The sequence below is a fragment of the Quercus suber genome, unplaced genomic scaffold, assembly GCF_002906115.3.
Source record: "Quercus suber isolate HL8 unplaced genomic scaffold, Cork oak 2.0 scaffold_86, whole genome shotgun sequence".
In the NCBI taxonomy this organism is placed as follows: Eukaryota; Viridiplantae; Streptophyta; class Magnoliopsida; order Fagales; family Fagaceae; genus Quercus; species Quercus suber.
In genome coordinates this window covers 917732-932284 of record NW_027069551.1, presented here as the reverse complement: position 1 = coordinate 932284, position 14553 = coordinate 917732, and the positions used below count along the sequence as shown (strand labels likewise).

At 32.2% G+C, this 14553-nt stretch overlaps 1 protein-coding gene and 2 long non-coding RNA genes across 3 annotated transcripts; 1 reads left to right on the top strand and 2 right to left on the bottom strand.

Annotated features, from left to right (window-relative positions):
* Positions 1-739: 739 nt before the first annotated feature.
* LOC136067804 (uncharacterized) lies at positions 740-1431 on the bottom strand. The gene is made up of 2 exons (XR_010629220.1): positions 1341-1431; positions 740-919 (listed from the first exon to the last, which is right to left on the bottom strand). It is a non-coding gene; the product is annotated as an uncharacterized LOC136067804 (long non-coding RNA).
* LOC136067805 (uncharacterized) lies at positions 914-4421 on the top strand. The gene is made up of 2 exons (XR_010629221.1): positions 914-2610; positions 4201-4421. It is a non-coding gene; the product is annotated as an uncharacterized LOC136067805 (long non-coding RNA).
* Positions 4422-6216: 1795 nt separating this feature from the next.
* LOC136067812 (NADPH-dependent aldo-keto reductase, chloroplastic) lies at positions 6217-9776 on the bottom strand. The gene is made up of 5 exons (XM_065774126.1): positions 9556-9776; positions 8985-9160; positions 7999-8242; positions 6771-6949; positions 6217-6484 (listed from the first exon to the last, which is right to left on the bottom strand). Exons 1-5 carry the CDS (start codon positions 9673-9675, stop codon positions 6238-6240), a joined length of 966 nt encoding a protein of 321 aa, XP_065630198.1. The 5' UTR covers positions 9676-9776; the 3' UTR covers positions 6217-6237.
* Positions 9777-14553: the final 4777 nt, after the last annotated feature.

Below are 14553 nucleotides of genomic sequence, written 5' to 3'. Positions count from 1 at the left end.
CTGCCTCCAATTCCATCACCCTTGTCCCCAAGTCTGTTTCTGGCTGGCGGAATCGATAGCATTTGGTTTTTAAGTGAGCTATTAAATGATCAACAATATTTCCTGCGAATGTTATCATACATAGCCTCCAAAAGTTTGTTCCTATCTTTCTTGGGCTTTATCTTTTGCCTATATATATATATATATATTCTTTTTTGGAGGTGAGGGAGGGGTGGTTCATAGCGCATACAATTTCTTGCCATTCCTTGCATTCCCCCAGTTAATCCAGATTGCTCTTTGGGTCTGATCTCTTTTAGCATGTGGTTTTTCAAACTTCAAATGTTGTTTGATTAATAAGTATGAAAAAAAGGATACAGATTATTTTTCTGGTTTAGAATATCACATATTGTTAACCTGGCAGCTCATATTTTGTAACTGAAAAGTACAATTTTTCATAGAAAATCTAGTTCATGTGGGTTTGAATTAACTATTTTCTGTTAGTTCATTCACTTTCATGTACAGCTTTTTAAATTTTTAATTTTAAAGCTACAATTGTACTTGTGCCAGAGTTTAGCAAATAAATTAATCCAAATCACAAACAGTTCTCTTCCACCTAAAAAAAAAAAAAAAAAAAAAAAAAAAAAAAAAATTAAGATTCAAACTTTACTCTCTTTTCTGTTCCATTTTCTCACAATTTCTGGGACACCAAATAGTCAAATTAAACAATAAAAAACAAATTATTAGTATAAGGAAATGAAAATATAAAATAGCTAATGTGTATTGAACCATAAAAAGCAAATTATCAAACATCACCCAAGAAAAGCAACAAATTTATTCCTTTCCTTCAAAATGTTCTAAGAAAAGAATGGTTACCAATTGATGGTATGACCTTCAATAGATTAAAAAGCCTCCAATGATTGCAAGTCTTGATCATTGACATCTGTCAAAAAATTGACAAACGAAACAGAGATAAAAATGAAATTTAGTTCAGCATATAAGATGACGGGAAAAAGAAAACAATAACAATTTCTCTTTGATGAAAATGAATAACACTCTTACTATAAAACAAAGACCAAAATAAAAACATCACATTGAACAAACATATTGAGAGTAACATTCCTACAGTCTAGAGAATGGCAACCATAAAACAATTTATAACAAACATGATCAAATACCCAACTCAAATAATTTAAATATATATATATATATTTTAATAGTTTTAAGACCATGAAAACTCAATCTCGTTCATAATGAAATCTCAAAATAGAACTACGTTTTTTTTCCTAATAATGAGATGGGAATAAAAAAAGAAAAAAAAAAAAAGAATAATACAAATAGCAGAACTCATTTTCAATTTATACCCTTTGGACCTGGGCTACCAATGTTCACCTCTCATCTGCTTTAGTTTCGTTTGCAAGCTCTAGAGTCATTATCTATCTCCTTCGCTCACTTGATTGGGTTTTGGTAGACGAACTTGAGCCATGACCAAAAGAACGGAAAAAACACTCAAGAAACTATCGCATTGAAGGCCATACTGATCAATTTGTAAATAGAGAACAATTGAAAATTTATAGAAAAAAAAAAATGAGAGGTGAGGAGGTGAGGAGGTTGCAATCTATCGATGACTATAAAAATTCCATATAATAGCGGCATCTCAAGAATTTGGGTTAATGGAAAGACACACGATAGATTTGGAGATAAAGTATCAGTAACTATAAGAATTCCATATAATAGCGGCATCTCAAGAGCCTGGGTTAATGGAGAGACACACAATAGATATGGAGATAAAGTAACACCTGAATTTAAAAAGAGACTCAATAAATGGCAATCGATAAAACAAAAAATAAAATAAAATAAAATAAAATAAAAAGAAAATAAAATAAATGATGACATGGCGCTGACATGGCTTAACTGGAGCGTAGCAACATTAAATACTACGCTTCAGCTTTTAGTAATATATAGATATAGATTAAGGGACCTTCACATCAAAAGATTAACAATTAACTGCTTATTTCTACAGCAACTTTATTGATTCAAGTGTGACCGTATAGCTAATATTAAATTTGAGAGAAACAAATTAAGCAAATCATATTTGAAAAACTTTTTTAATTGGGAAGATTAATGAATGTCTATATCATGGATATCTTTTTTGTTTTATGCATTGATCTTGTAAGTGAGCTAATGCAGGAGCTTTCTTATGCATTGAGTAGAATAACACTACCTCTTTACTAAAAACAATTTTTTGGTGTGTACAGTAAGATGTTGACATCAAGTTCAGTCGGGTAACAGTGTAGAGTGAGATTTGTTCTGTTTTGAAGTCATGTTCCTGCAAATGATTTGAATTTAAGAGCATTTACTTTGTCAAATTACTGGATTTCAAAGTGTCCATAACTAGTACCTTTGCGTTCCTATTAGTTTTAGGATTGTGTATCATAGTTACATGTGTGAGGAAACTTCCAATTTTTTTGTATTTAGGAGTTTGAAAATGTTAAACAGTGTTGCCAGCCATCTTCTTTATCATTTTTTCCCTGATTTTGTTTTATTTTCTTGGAATAGGGTTTGACGGTTGCTAATATATCAGCAACAACGTTCCCACAAACATTGGATTGGCTGCACAGTTATCTTCTTCAGGTATGGCGTTTCCAATCAATATATGAGGACGTTTTAGAAATTTGTCTATATATGCTTGTGGTGGGGTGAGGGATTGAAAGTAGGGGTTTGGTTGGAGTTAGGGTTCTTGGTTGAGGCTTGTGGTGGGCTTGGGGTTTGAAATAGAGAACAAGCAGGTTGCAGGATTTCCTGGGCAGCAGTAAAATAATAGAGCTTTTATGGCTTATTTGTATGGGTGAGCAAATAACCATGGTACCCAACCCAACCCAACCCACCTGCCTGCCTGACGTGGATTGACCTGACACATTTCAGCCGATTTGACTGTAACTTTGGTCAGCAGTGGATTCTACACAATGAAACCTGACTGGTTAGATGTTGAATATTAAAACTGACTAGCCAATTGCATCTCGTTGTAGGAGGCCAGATCTAAGTTGTGCCATTGGTTGCTACCATTGTGGGAGGCCAACACACAGTTGTGGAGGTCAGATCTAGGTGCCACCATGACATGTCTCAGGCCTTCTTTTTCCTTGCCGTGAGCTGTCATGCTTCCCTTCCTCGCTGGTGTTACCTGTGACTAAAAACTTGAAATGGAAGTGCACTTGGAGAGCCTACCCTACCTGATCTTATCTGCTCAGATGGTGGATTGATGCTCAACTGGACTGAACCCAGAATGACTTATTACTAGTTATTTGGTGGCTATTTGCTAGGGGAAGTGTGCAGGGTTGTAGGGTTTTGATAGGTAAAGTAGAATGGCTCAATTTGAGGTTGTAGAGTAGACTATTGAAGACCCAACCGGTGTGTGTGTTACTTACCAATAAAAATTAAAAAAAAAAGAAAGAAAGAAAAAAGATGACTCATATACCAAAGTGTTTGAGGTTTGTGATGGGTAAAAGTAAGTGCACTTTACTAAGAGTTGCTAGTTGTATGACTAGTGAAAAATAATAGCAATTAGGGTCTTCATTAGCAATATTACAGATGGGGTACAAGGAATGCACACTACTCAATGATATTGTATAAGAGCTTGGAGTATAGCGAAATCGGATGTAGTTAGTTGTAGGTGGCATTAATGTGATAGTATTGGATCCAATTATGAGTGAATTTAGCTTCTAAATCAACCATAATATTATAGAACTGCCTTTGGCTGTCAAAGAGCATCCTGCATAAGCGCAATATGATAGGTATAATAGCTGGAGTAAGTCATTACGATTTTGTGAGTTACCAAAATCCTTTGAATTCAAAGTAGCTGCAAAACTCACAGATCTGTCCTTTGTTGTACAACTAACCATAGTTCGTAAAATAACAACCCAAACTACTCTTCAGAGTACTTATGACCAGACCTTTAAAACCGTACAACTGTTACTTAAATTGGAATTCACACGTCGGTGGCTCGCATATTTTCTCTTATTTCATGGCTGCGCTGCATCAATATTATAAGATACTGACCTCCTTTCGATAGAGTCCTAATATTGCGTGTGTGGATTTTTAGTGGAAAATTAGCTGTGGTAGGAACACAACACCACCTCACAATACTTCATCTGTGCTTGGTGTTCTTTGTGTTTGGACCTGCCAGAATGTTATTCTGATTCCTTATCTGTATATTTCCTTGTTCAGTGTATTGAGCAGGGCATTTCATCGGAGTCCAATGAAGATGATAGAAGACCAACTGAAAATTAGAGCACATGCTGAAGTAAGCCTCAGACTTGTATTAAATGAACCTTAAATAGCCAAAAAAAAGAACCTTATATAGTTTTGTACAGTATGCTGAAGTAAGCCTCAGACTTGTACAGTATGCTTTTCATTTAAAGGAAATAAAAATTTCTTGTTTTTGTTCACCTCTTATATTCTTTTTAAGTATTAGAACTACCTCTTTTCCCTTTTTCTAATAAAATTTTTATTCTAATTGTATGATGTGCCATGCTTATTGATTGCCCAACTCCTTTTCACTTTCCTATCGCTAAAATTATTGTTGAATTGCATTTGGTGTTCACTGTTTTAGATTAGACGAAAAAGGGGTTGCAATTGTTGTCCTGTTTATATATCTATATAATAATATTTAAAAATTGAAGTTTGGTATTTATTGTTGCTACATTCTTGTTAAGGCACATCAGATGTAACATTTCAATTCACTTTGATCTATTCGTCCACTTTGCTCCCGTTGTCCACTTTGTCGGTTCGGTCCAATTGGTCATTTCAGACCAATTGGTCATTTCAGATCAATTGGTCCATTTCTTCGGTCTATTTGGTCCACTTCAGTTTATTCAGTCCACTTCGATGATACTTTGGGAGGAGGATTTATGTAGAAAGAGGTGCAACTTTATTGCAATATGTTACTTAATTTCTCAGCGTAGTGTTAGTAGGTTCTTGATAAAATTACATTTTCTTATATTATTGAAATCTTGTATTTTTTTTCTAATATAATTATGTTTTATTTATATTTGCTTCCTCCTTGAGCCATTCAAGATGTATAAAGGATGAACCATTTGTAGGATGTAGAAACATATTTGAACCACATATGCATTATTCAAATATCTCGCCTTAATAATAATTGAATGTGAAATGCATTAGTTTTAAATAACAATTTTTTTGTTTTTTTTTGTTTTTGTTTTTTTTTTGAGAAGAATCAAATATCAAGTATAGGTAATTTAATTCAGAAATAATAATATATTGTATCAACTATAAGTCTCACCTACTATTTTCATTTTTCATTTAACAAAAAAATGAATCACCAAAATTTTTCATGCATCACAGGGATTTGCAACTAGTTACTATTAAAATCAATTACAACTGCCCAGAGCACTTTCGTTGTGCACATAGAAACTTGTGTCCAGATCTTTGAAAAATTGAATCAAAGTCTAAAGGGTGTTTAGTTTTCAATTATCCATGCCAACTTTCAAATTCAGGCTTTTGGAATGCTCATCAGTATAAGACCACCAATACTACTAATGCATTTTTTCTTTCGTTTATATTTTCATCTTTTCGTTCCACTAATNAACAAAAAAATGAATCACCAAAATTTTTCATGCATCACAGGGATTTGCAACTAGTTACTATTAAAATCAATTACAACTGCCCAGAGCACTTTCGTTGTGCACATAGAAACTTGGTCCAGATCTTTGAAAAATTGAATCAAAGTCTAAAGGGTGTTTAGTTTTCAATTATCCATGCCAACTTTCAAATTCAGGCTTTTGGAATGCTCATCAGTATAAGACCACCAATACTACTAATGCATTTTTTCTTCGTTTATATTTTCATCTTTTCGTTCCACTAATCATAACTTATCACTTCAACAAGTAATGAAAGAAGGTAAGTCTACAACTTACTAGTAGCATATTTCACAACTCGATAATGTCGACGCTTGATTAGGAACGAAGTGGTATTTTAGTAGAAAAAGCTCAAAGGAGAAAATATTCTCCATATGAATATTAAAGGAACTGATGGAATGGATTTATTTTTACAATGACATGGTTTGATATAGTTACTTATCCCTGCAGTCCAGAGACTTTGTACTCTATTCGCCCCCTCGACATTCAAGTACAATTGAAACCACCAAATAAGAAAAGAAAGGAAAAAAAAAAAAAAAGAAGAAAAAAGAAAGAAAAGAAGAAGAAGAAGAAGAAGAGAAGAAAAGGTACAACATTGTAGTTATGGTTAAATATCTTCATCCCACAAATCATGAAGTGTCTTGTATGGGCTTGTTGTTTGGTTAACAAGAAAATCCCCTCTCATGGTCTTGCTCTGCTCCAAATTGTCAATCTCAAGGAAATCTTGGTCATCCAACTTCAAATCAAAGGACCCCATGTTCTCCTTCATCCTATCTTTATTAAAGCTCTTGACTATCACGCTTGATCCTTTCGATATTCCCCATTGTAGAGCAACCTTCATAATTTGAAGCAAACTTTGAGTCTTTGGTAATCTTTTGCAGATAAAATGTAATTGGATATGGCACTTTTAGCATATTTACAACTTAATTTATTGATGCATGGTATAAAAGGACAATTTTGGAAAAATTTCTTCCATATTGTATTTGTACTTTACGTATTAAATTCAATCATATACTTTTCAATCATATATAGTTAATTTAATGGAAACGTTGAGTAAAATACTTAAAGATTGTACCCAAGTTTTATACTTTTCAAATTAAATCTAGTAGAATGTTATCTTAACAATGAGACGAAGTCTACCTGAGCTGGGTTGCCTTGTGTTTGAGAGCAATGGATTTGATGATTGGGCTATCTACCACAGCTGTTGATCCCCATGCATTTCCGGGTGCACCTAGTGGTGAGTAGGCACTTACATGAATTTTGTAGTCTTCACAGGTCTCTCTGAGCTTGCTTTGCCTCCATATTGGGTGCATTTCCACCTATTACAAGTAAATTTAATTAGTAGTTAGCTTAGCAACATTGTTTTAAAATATTTTAGCCTTTGTTAGGAGTTGATTAGTCTTAAAAATATATAATTGGTTTGCATACGAGTATTTTACTACCTATAATGCCTATTCTATTATATTGTTAATATTTGTTAAAAAAAAAAAATTATATTGCTAATGTGACAAAGCTCTTTTGGGTTCCTCCCGCCTGGATTGGAGGCATGATTGAAGGACATTTTTGTGTACAAGGCACTCTTTTGGATTGACTTTGTTAAGTTAAAAAACATTTTTATTTACTAAATCATTTGACTTATGCAAAGTATTATACATATTATATCACGTCTATTTTATGCAAAGTATTATACATATTATATCACGTCTATTTCAATGGTGTAACATTACTTAGAGTTAGACTAGGAGTAACTTGATCCCAACCCATATATATATATATATATAAAATATTTCTTATCCTTTTGATTTAAATATAGTATGAATTAGTAGCCAAATAAGAAACATGATTCTTCGTATGGAAAAAAAAAGTTTAATTTTCCCTTGGAGAGAGAGAGAGAGATCAATTCAATGAATTTCAAGCTTGAAAAGAAAATCTAAAACTTTTTCTCTGAATTCAAACAATTTAGGTTGTTGACTTCAAGCTTTTTTTTTTTTTTTTGGCTAGTAAATTATTGACTTTAAATTCAAACCTAACGTCACAATTTAGAGAATACCACTTTATTTTAACATTGGTGCATGTACTTTGGACTAGAAATAGAACTGTCACAGCATTTGACATGAAATACATATATATCAGTTATTGACAATGGTGATTGATGACCACAGTGACAATGACACGAAGACTTCAGTACAAAAATTCTCTAACAATTATTAAAAATGTATATATTCTCAACTGATTTGGCTGATCATCAAGTAGAATTCACGTTTGGTATATATATATAAATTTAAATTTAGTGCCCAAACAAACCCAAGATTTCTTTGGCTGAGTCATGCCAGTGACTTGGGACATCAGTATGACTATTTTAGTATACCTGATTGACGGCTGGAGTCACAGAAGCAAAATCTAGCAGCCGTTCGATCTTCTTGCTAGAGAAATTGCTCACACCAATGCACCTACACAACCCCATCTCCATGCACTTCTCCATTCCAGCCCAGGTGGACTCAAGGTCTAGTTCTTCAAAGTCCTCCTCTTTTGGAACTGAATCACAAGCCCATGGCTTCAACTTCACCGGCCAGTGCACTAGGTACATGTCCAAATATTCCATTCCCACGTTCCTGATTTCCAATGCAAACCAAGACAAAAACTAGAATAGTTAGAACTTTTTTTTGACAGATTGGATGGGTTGTGTTTTATGTTTTCAATCTCATATTACATTGGTTTTCTAGGCCATAGTTTTTTGGTCCATGGTTTTCTGTTATTGTTTTCAATATCCTAGCTAGACAGGTACCTAGCTATAGATATAATAGGCGATCTCATATGATTTGGCTAACATATTAAACAAGCATATAATCAAGATACGTTGCACACCCACATGCAGTCTTTTTAGTGTTGCTATCTTATAAGCCTTGAATGAGATTTTGGGTATTATCTAAGATTGTTCCATTTTTCTGAAAAAAATAAAAATAAAAGGTGATAGGGTAAGGATTAGGTACAGTTTAGGTGTTGTATGCTTTATTTCACAATTGAATTTAATCATATAATTACATTGATTTGATCAATACAATAGACTATATTCTTAAGAGCTGTACCTACGTTTAACATATATAGCTATTGTATCTAAGATTTGTCTAGTAAAGGGTATTATATATATTTCCTTGAGCTGAGATAGGAAGGTGCTTTTTTAGTACTTTAACATGGCTTGGATTCTGGAACATAAAGGGAGAATTTTGAAGCTAGGCACTAGAATAAACAAAGTAAAGTGGAGAATATCAAAGAACTCCTCTAGATTATTTTTTCCTTCCCTTTTTGAAAGTGTGGTGTGGATGTTAATGCATATGCTTAGTGCTTGATGCTTACTGTAGAGTTTGCTTGAGTGCTGAAACAGGATCATGGTGATCACTCCCCCAGAGTTTAGATGTAACAAAAACGTCTTCTCTTTCTATTGTCTTATCAAGAATTGCCTTTCTTAAAGCATTTCCCACTGCTGGCTCGGACCCATATATTTTTGCTGTATCAAAATGCCTGTAACCCAACTGCATATTGCAAAACAACCATAGCAAATTAATAACCCAATACTTAGTTATGGAAGAATGGAAAGCAAAATACAATTCAATGAAAAATGATAATCTGTTTCGATAAAGAGCTATTTGTCTTGAAAGAGCATGTTAGGGACACAATAATCTTTACAATCATTTTTATGTGAACTCATCACTGATAGTATTTTAAGTAGTGCTAATCATAACATACTATCTTAACAGTAGTGAAAAAGAGTATGAAAAATTGAAAAGTTGTTGTCCTTAGATTTAATTGTGGTGAAATATCCATTAAAAAAAAAAAACTAAAATTAGAAAAAATAAATAAATAAGTAAAGAAGATGTTTTTCTGTTTTATTTTAATGTAATAAACGATTAGTGTGTACGGTTTGTACCTTGAGGGCCATATGAATGGCTAATTCTGTTGTCTCCCTATCATTTTGGGAGGAATAAGTGCCTAGTCCAATGACAGGCATTGCTATTCCACAGTTCAAACGCACCTGATTGTTCCTCATCTCTGTCTCTCTGTCTCTCTCTCTGTCTCTCTGTGTGTGTTTGTGTTTATAGGCCACACCACAAAATGGTTCTCTAACTCCACCTATATATACAAGAAAAAAGTCAATATTATTAACGGTTTCCTTAGGACACTTCAACCACACAAAATATTTATAAGGGTTAGGAATATTATAATTCTTTGTGAGAGTTGATGAAAGATGTAGAAAGAAAGTTAAAAAACTAAAAAAAATAATTGAAGTGTACAAATCGAAGCATGGGATCTTCCATGTCTCTAGGGATTTTATCAGCTGGCCCAATCCATCATTTTTAAGCCAAGTATCTTAGTAGAGAGCATTCATTCAGAGGAGGTTGTTTTCTCTATTTATAAAAGTACATGTTAATTAAATATATGTATCATTTTTATTTAAAGTCAACTTGATATATTATATTCCACCCTCGAGGAAAACATTATAATATAACATGAAATATGTGCTTATTTGCTTATATGCTTTAAATAATTGAAGTGTACAAATCGAAGCATGGGATCTTCCATGTCTCTAGGGATTTTATCAGCTGGCCCAATCCATCATTTTTAAGCCAAGTATCTTAGTAGAGAGCATTCATTCAGAGGAGGTTGTTTTCTCTATTTATAAAAGTACATGTTAATTAAATATATGTATCATTTTTATTTAAAGTCAACTTGATATATTATATTCCACCCTCGAGGAAAACATTATAATATAACATGAAATATGTGCTTATTTGCTTATATGCTTTCCCCAGTCATTCCCTCCCTTTCTTCAAATTTGAAGACGTGAAGAATAAACTCTCATTTCAGGCTTGTAGGTGGTGCAAAATACTTGTTTTTTAATGGGATGGTTGACTCCTAACATAAAAATACCTTGATAAATAAATTAAATATTAAGTATTTGACTTGCAAATTTGTCAATGAATTTTTTTTCTTTTCTAGTTTTAAGTCAATTCAGTTTTAAATGTAAATGATTTACTGTTCTACATGATTTTGCTGCTCTACAAGTTGACTTTAATTTAGAAGTTAAAGGAATCATGTTCTTTTGCTTTTGAAATTATTCAGATGTGCCACACGTCTTGTCTTGTTGATAGTGTTCCTTGATAACTTTTTTTTTTTCCCTAGCAAAAGAAATGAGAATGACTCATTTATTGGTTGTCAACAACATACAAAGAGAATATGAAGTTAGAATGAATGCCAATTCCCTTGTAGTAGAGAAATACCCTAACTCCTTAAGGGCAAATTACAAATATATAAAATAATATGTTGATGAAAGAAATTCACATAATATGTTAATAAGATGTGGGTTTAAGTTAGATCAACTAATAGAGTCTATTATTATTAAATAAGAGATCTTGATCTGATTCTCGCCTATCTAACCAAAAAAAAGAAAAAAAAGAAAGAAAGATATTTTGACTTAATAATAACACATGGGTTTAAGTTAGCTCAATTAATAAAGTCTATTGTCATTAAATAAGAGATCTCAATTTGAATCTCGCCTATATATTAATAAAAAAAATATATTGATATTTTGACTTGATAATAACAAGTGAGTTCAAGTTAGCTCAACTAAGAATCTATTATCATTATTTCAACAGTTTCAAGAGTTTTAGAGTAGGAGGTTTTAAACTTAAATATTTTATCATGACTGGTTAAATTAATCAAAGGTTTCTCAGTTTTGATAGAAACAAAATTTTCAACAGAAGCAGTTTTTTCAACAATTTTTTCTTCAATACGGTCAAGTTGTTGACTAACAATATGCAAAGATTCATTAGTAAAATTGTTTTGTTCAATAAGACTAATAATGGGAGTTTGATCATCAGCAATTTTAAAAGGGGAAGCTTTAACATCAGTTTCATTAGTTTTTATCAAAATTGTCTCAAGAGGTGGATGACTAGATCTAACAGTGGTTTTATCTTCTTTGACAAAATTTGATTTCTTTATCACATTCAAATGATTTTTTGAAACTTCATCTTTTGAAACATAATGGTTTTCAAGAAAATAAAAAAACAAAATATGTTTTTTCAATTGATTCATTTTTTCTAGCCATTTTCTTTTAACACGGTCTTTCTCAGACTGAGCAAAATTACTTTGGTAATATTTTCTTTTATTTCTGTTTTTAGCAAGCATGAATTCATTATATAGGGAAACCAAATCAATTTCAAAGTTTTCATCCAAAACACTTAAAACTCTAAAATTGGTTTTGGTAAATAGGATTTTCAATAGGAGGAAAATCAGAATCAGATGGACAAACAGATTTAGTATCATCTTCTTCCTCATTAGCAGATCTGCCATATGGAGAAGAAGGTTCAGTTTTAGTAGAATAGAAAACATAGCTGATTTGAGATTTATCACTTGAAACACCTTTCAGTTTTAAATCAGTGGGTTTTTCAAGATTCTTTTGCAAAAAAATCATTGAGATCTTGATCTCTTTTTGAAATACTTTTAGATCCAGCGAAGAAATGTCTTCCTTCTTTGATCCTCAAGGGTTGATTGTTTTGAAAACTTATTTTAACAGTACCATCAAAATATTGTTGAATATGAGTGAGATCTAGCTCATCAAAAACAGGTTTAGCAATAAGGGATTCTTGTTCCAACAACCATTCAGTGGGAAGCTTAACATCTTGCCATTGAATCATTTTTGGAACTTGAACTTTGGCATCAGGAGTTGAACATGTGGTTAACATTGTTTTTTAGAAGGTTCTCTATTAATCTTAGTGCTAGGATTTAATTGAGTACCCAAAAATCTGTAATAAATACGATAAATCAAAGCAAAAGATTTACTACCTTCTTCCATGTGATAACCAGATGAAGCGATATTCAAAGTTAAAGCTTTAACAATATTAGGATTATCCAAAGCAAGAGTAATATCAGGATAACAGTTGAAATAAACAGGACCATCATACAAAGAAACAGTAATCATATCAAGAATACTATCTTTAAAGTGCTTAAATCTAGCATCTCTCAAACACATGAGAACAGAAGCATTTATTCCTTTAAGGCTAATTTTTTCTTTAAAGATGTTTTGTCTTCTATATATATTTTCTTTCTAAGAGAGCAAAGGAATACGGGTCGAACTCATGACAGTGAAGGGTGGTAAGTGTCATCACACTATAGGCCTATTAAATACCCTCTCTTTATACGTTGAAAAGGGCTGAAAACCTATTGTTTTCTTAAAAGAAATATAAAAAATAAAAATCAATCCTTATTTTTACATTGATTTTTTAAGTTTTCATTAATACACATATCTCATTTTAGGTCCAGCTGGAAATTAAGATTGTCCACATAGACCAAAATTTTTTTGAGAAACAACTTGACCAAATTATATAAAACAATGTGTGTAGGATCTTATTTATTTTGGGAAATCACAAATGAAATATAAATAAATAATTAGATTATGTAATTGTTTGGGTGAGATACAAGTGTTATACTTTACATGGACAAAGGAGATCGATATTCACCATAATACACGTATTTTTTGTTTTGTTTTTGTTTTGGAGCACCGCCACAACACGTGTCGGGATCTTAAAAAGCCTGTCATGTGAAATATGGATTTTCTCATGTTCCTATGATCTTAGGCATATTTTCCCAATGCTCTGTTAACTTATATTATTTTATCTTTTTAATGGTGGATGTTCTCTCTATAGCACCGTTGTGAGCCATGGTTCTTTGTGTCAATGACTCATTCCGTACATGTGGATCTCAATTATTAATTATTATGGCTGTCAAAAAGTTGGTCCAAACATTTGCTGAGTACTGCAATTAGCATTTTATGTACTCGAATTTTGATGCCCAATACAATTTCCATGTACACACAATGGAAATTAGGGACAACTTGCATTTCTGTCTCCCTCCAAAGAAATAGTTCTAAGGTAAATTTTGGGGTAAAACACTAAAACCTAAAAAGTAGGAACCTAGGAACCAAGACAGCAATGCATAATACAAAAAAGTAAAATCAGAAGTAGTGTTGTTAGATCTAAGACAAGAATTGTGAGGAATATAATTATATTTTGTCACTTGATCTTAATGTAAACTTTATTTTATTTATTTTATATTATAGATACTATATATAAGTAGCAAAATTTGTGACATCTATTATCAATTTTTATCATTAAGTTAAGACACCAATTAAGTAATAATTTGAAAAGTCATTTACATGACAAATCCTCACAGGTATGTATATTTTTATCATTATAACAACGAGAAAATGAGGTTTTGAAACTTAGTTTCCTCTCATTAAAAAAATAAGACAGAAGAAGAAAAAACAATGCCATTGAAATATAAGATTATTCATCTATTAAGAAAATAATAGACCCTTTTTGAGTCTCACTATCTTGGATTGGAGTTGGGTTTGAAAACTAAAACAACGTCCAGAATCAATTTTTTCCTCTAGCTAAGCTTACAACGTACCTTACACAATAGTGTCCCGGTTTGCGAACTATCAGGGTCAATAGGCTTAAACCTCCCTACTGTTTGTTCTATATGTGGTATGCATAATTAATGAATCAATTGTACATGTTCTTATTGATAATTGTTTTTGACGAGATTCTATTGGACTAGGATTCGATTGAATGCTTGGAAATCTGAAACAAAAGGAGGATTCTCCGTACTAAACATTAGCTACGAATTGTAAAGAAAGTACAAGCAGTTAACGCGTTTCCATTAATGTTCAGCTAGACACAAAATTTACTTGAGCACAAGCAATATCCCATGGAACAAGGAGGATCATCTCAACTTGACAATATTTTTTATGCCAAATCCGAGTTTTCCATTGAATTATGTTAAATTAATGTTTGTTTAGAGATCAATGGAAGATTTAATTACAGTACTTGTTGTAATCTAGTTTCCCTATGCTCATGCAAAAGTTAAG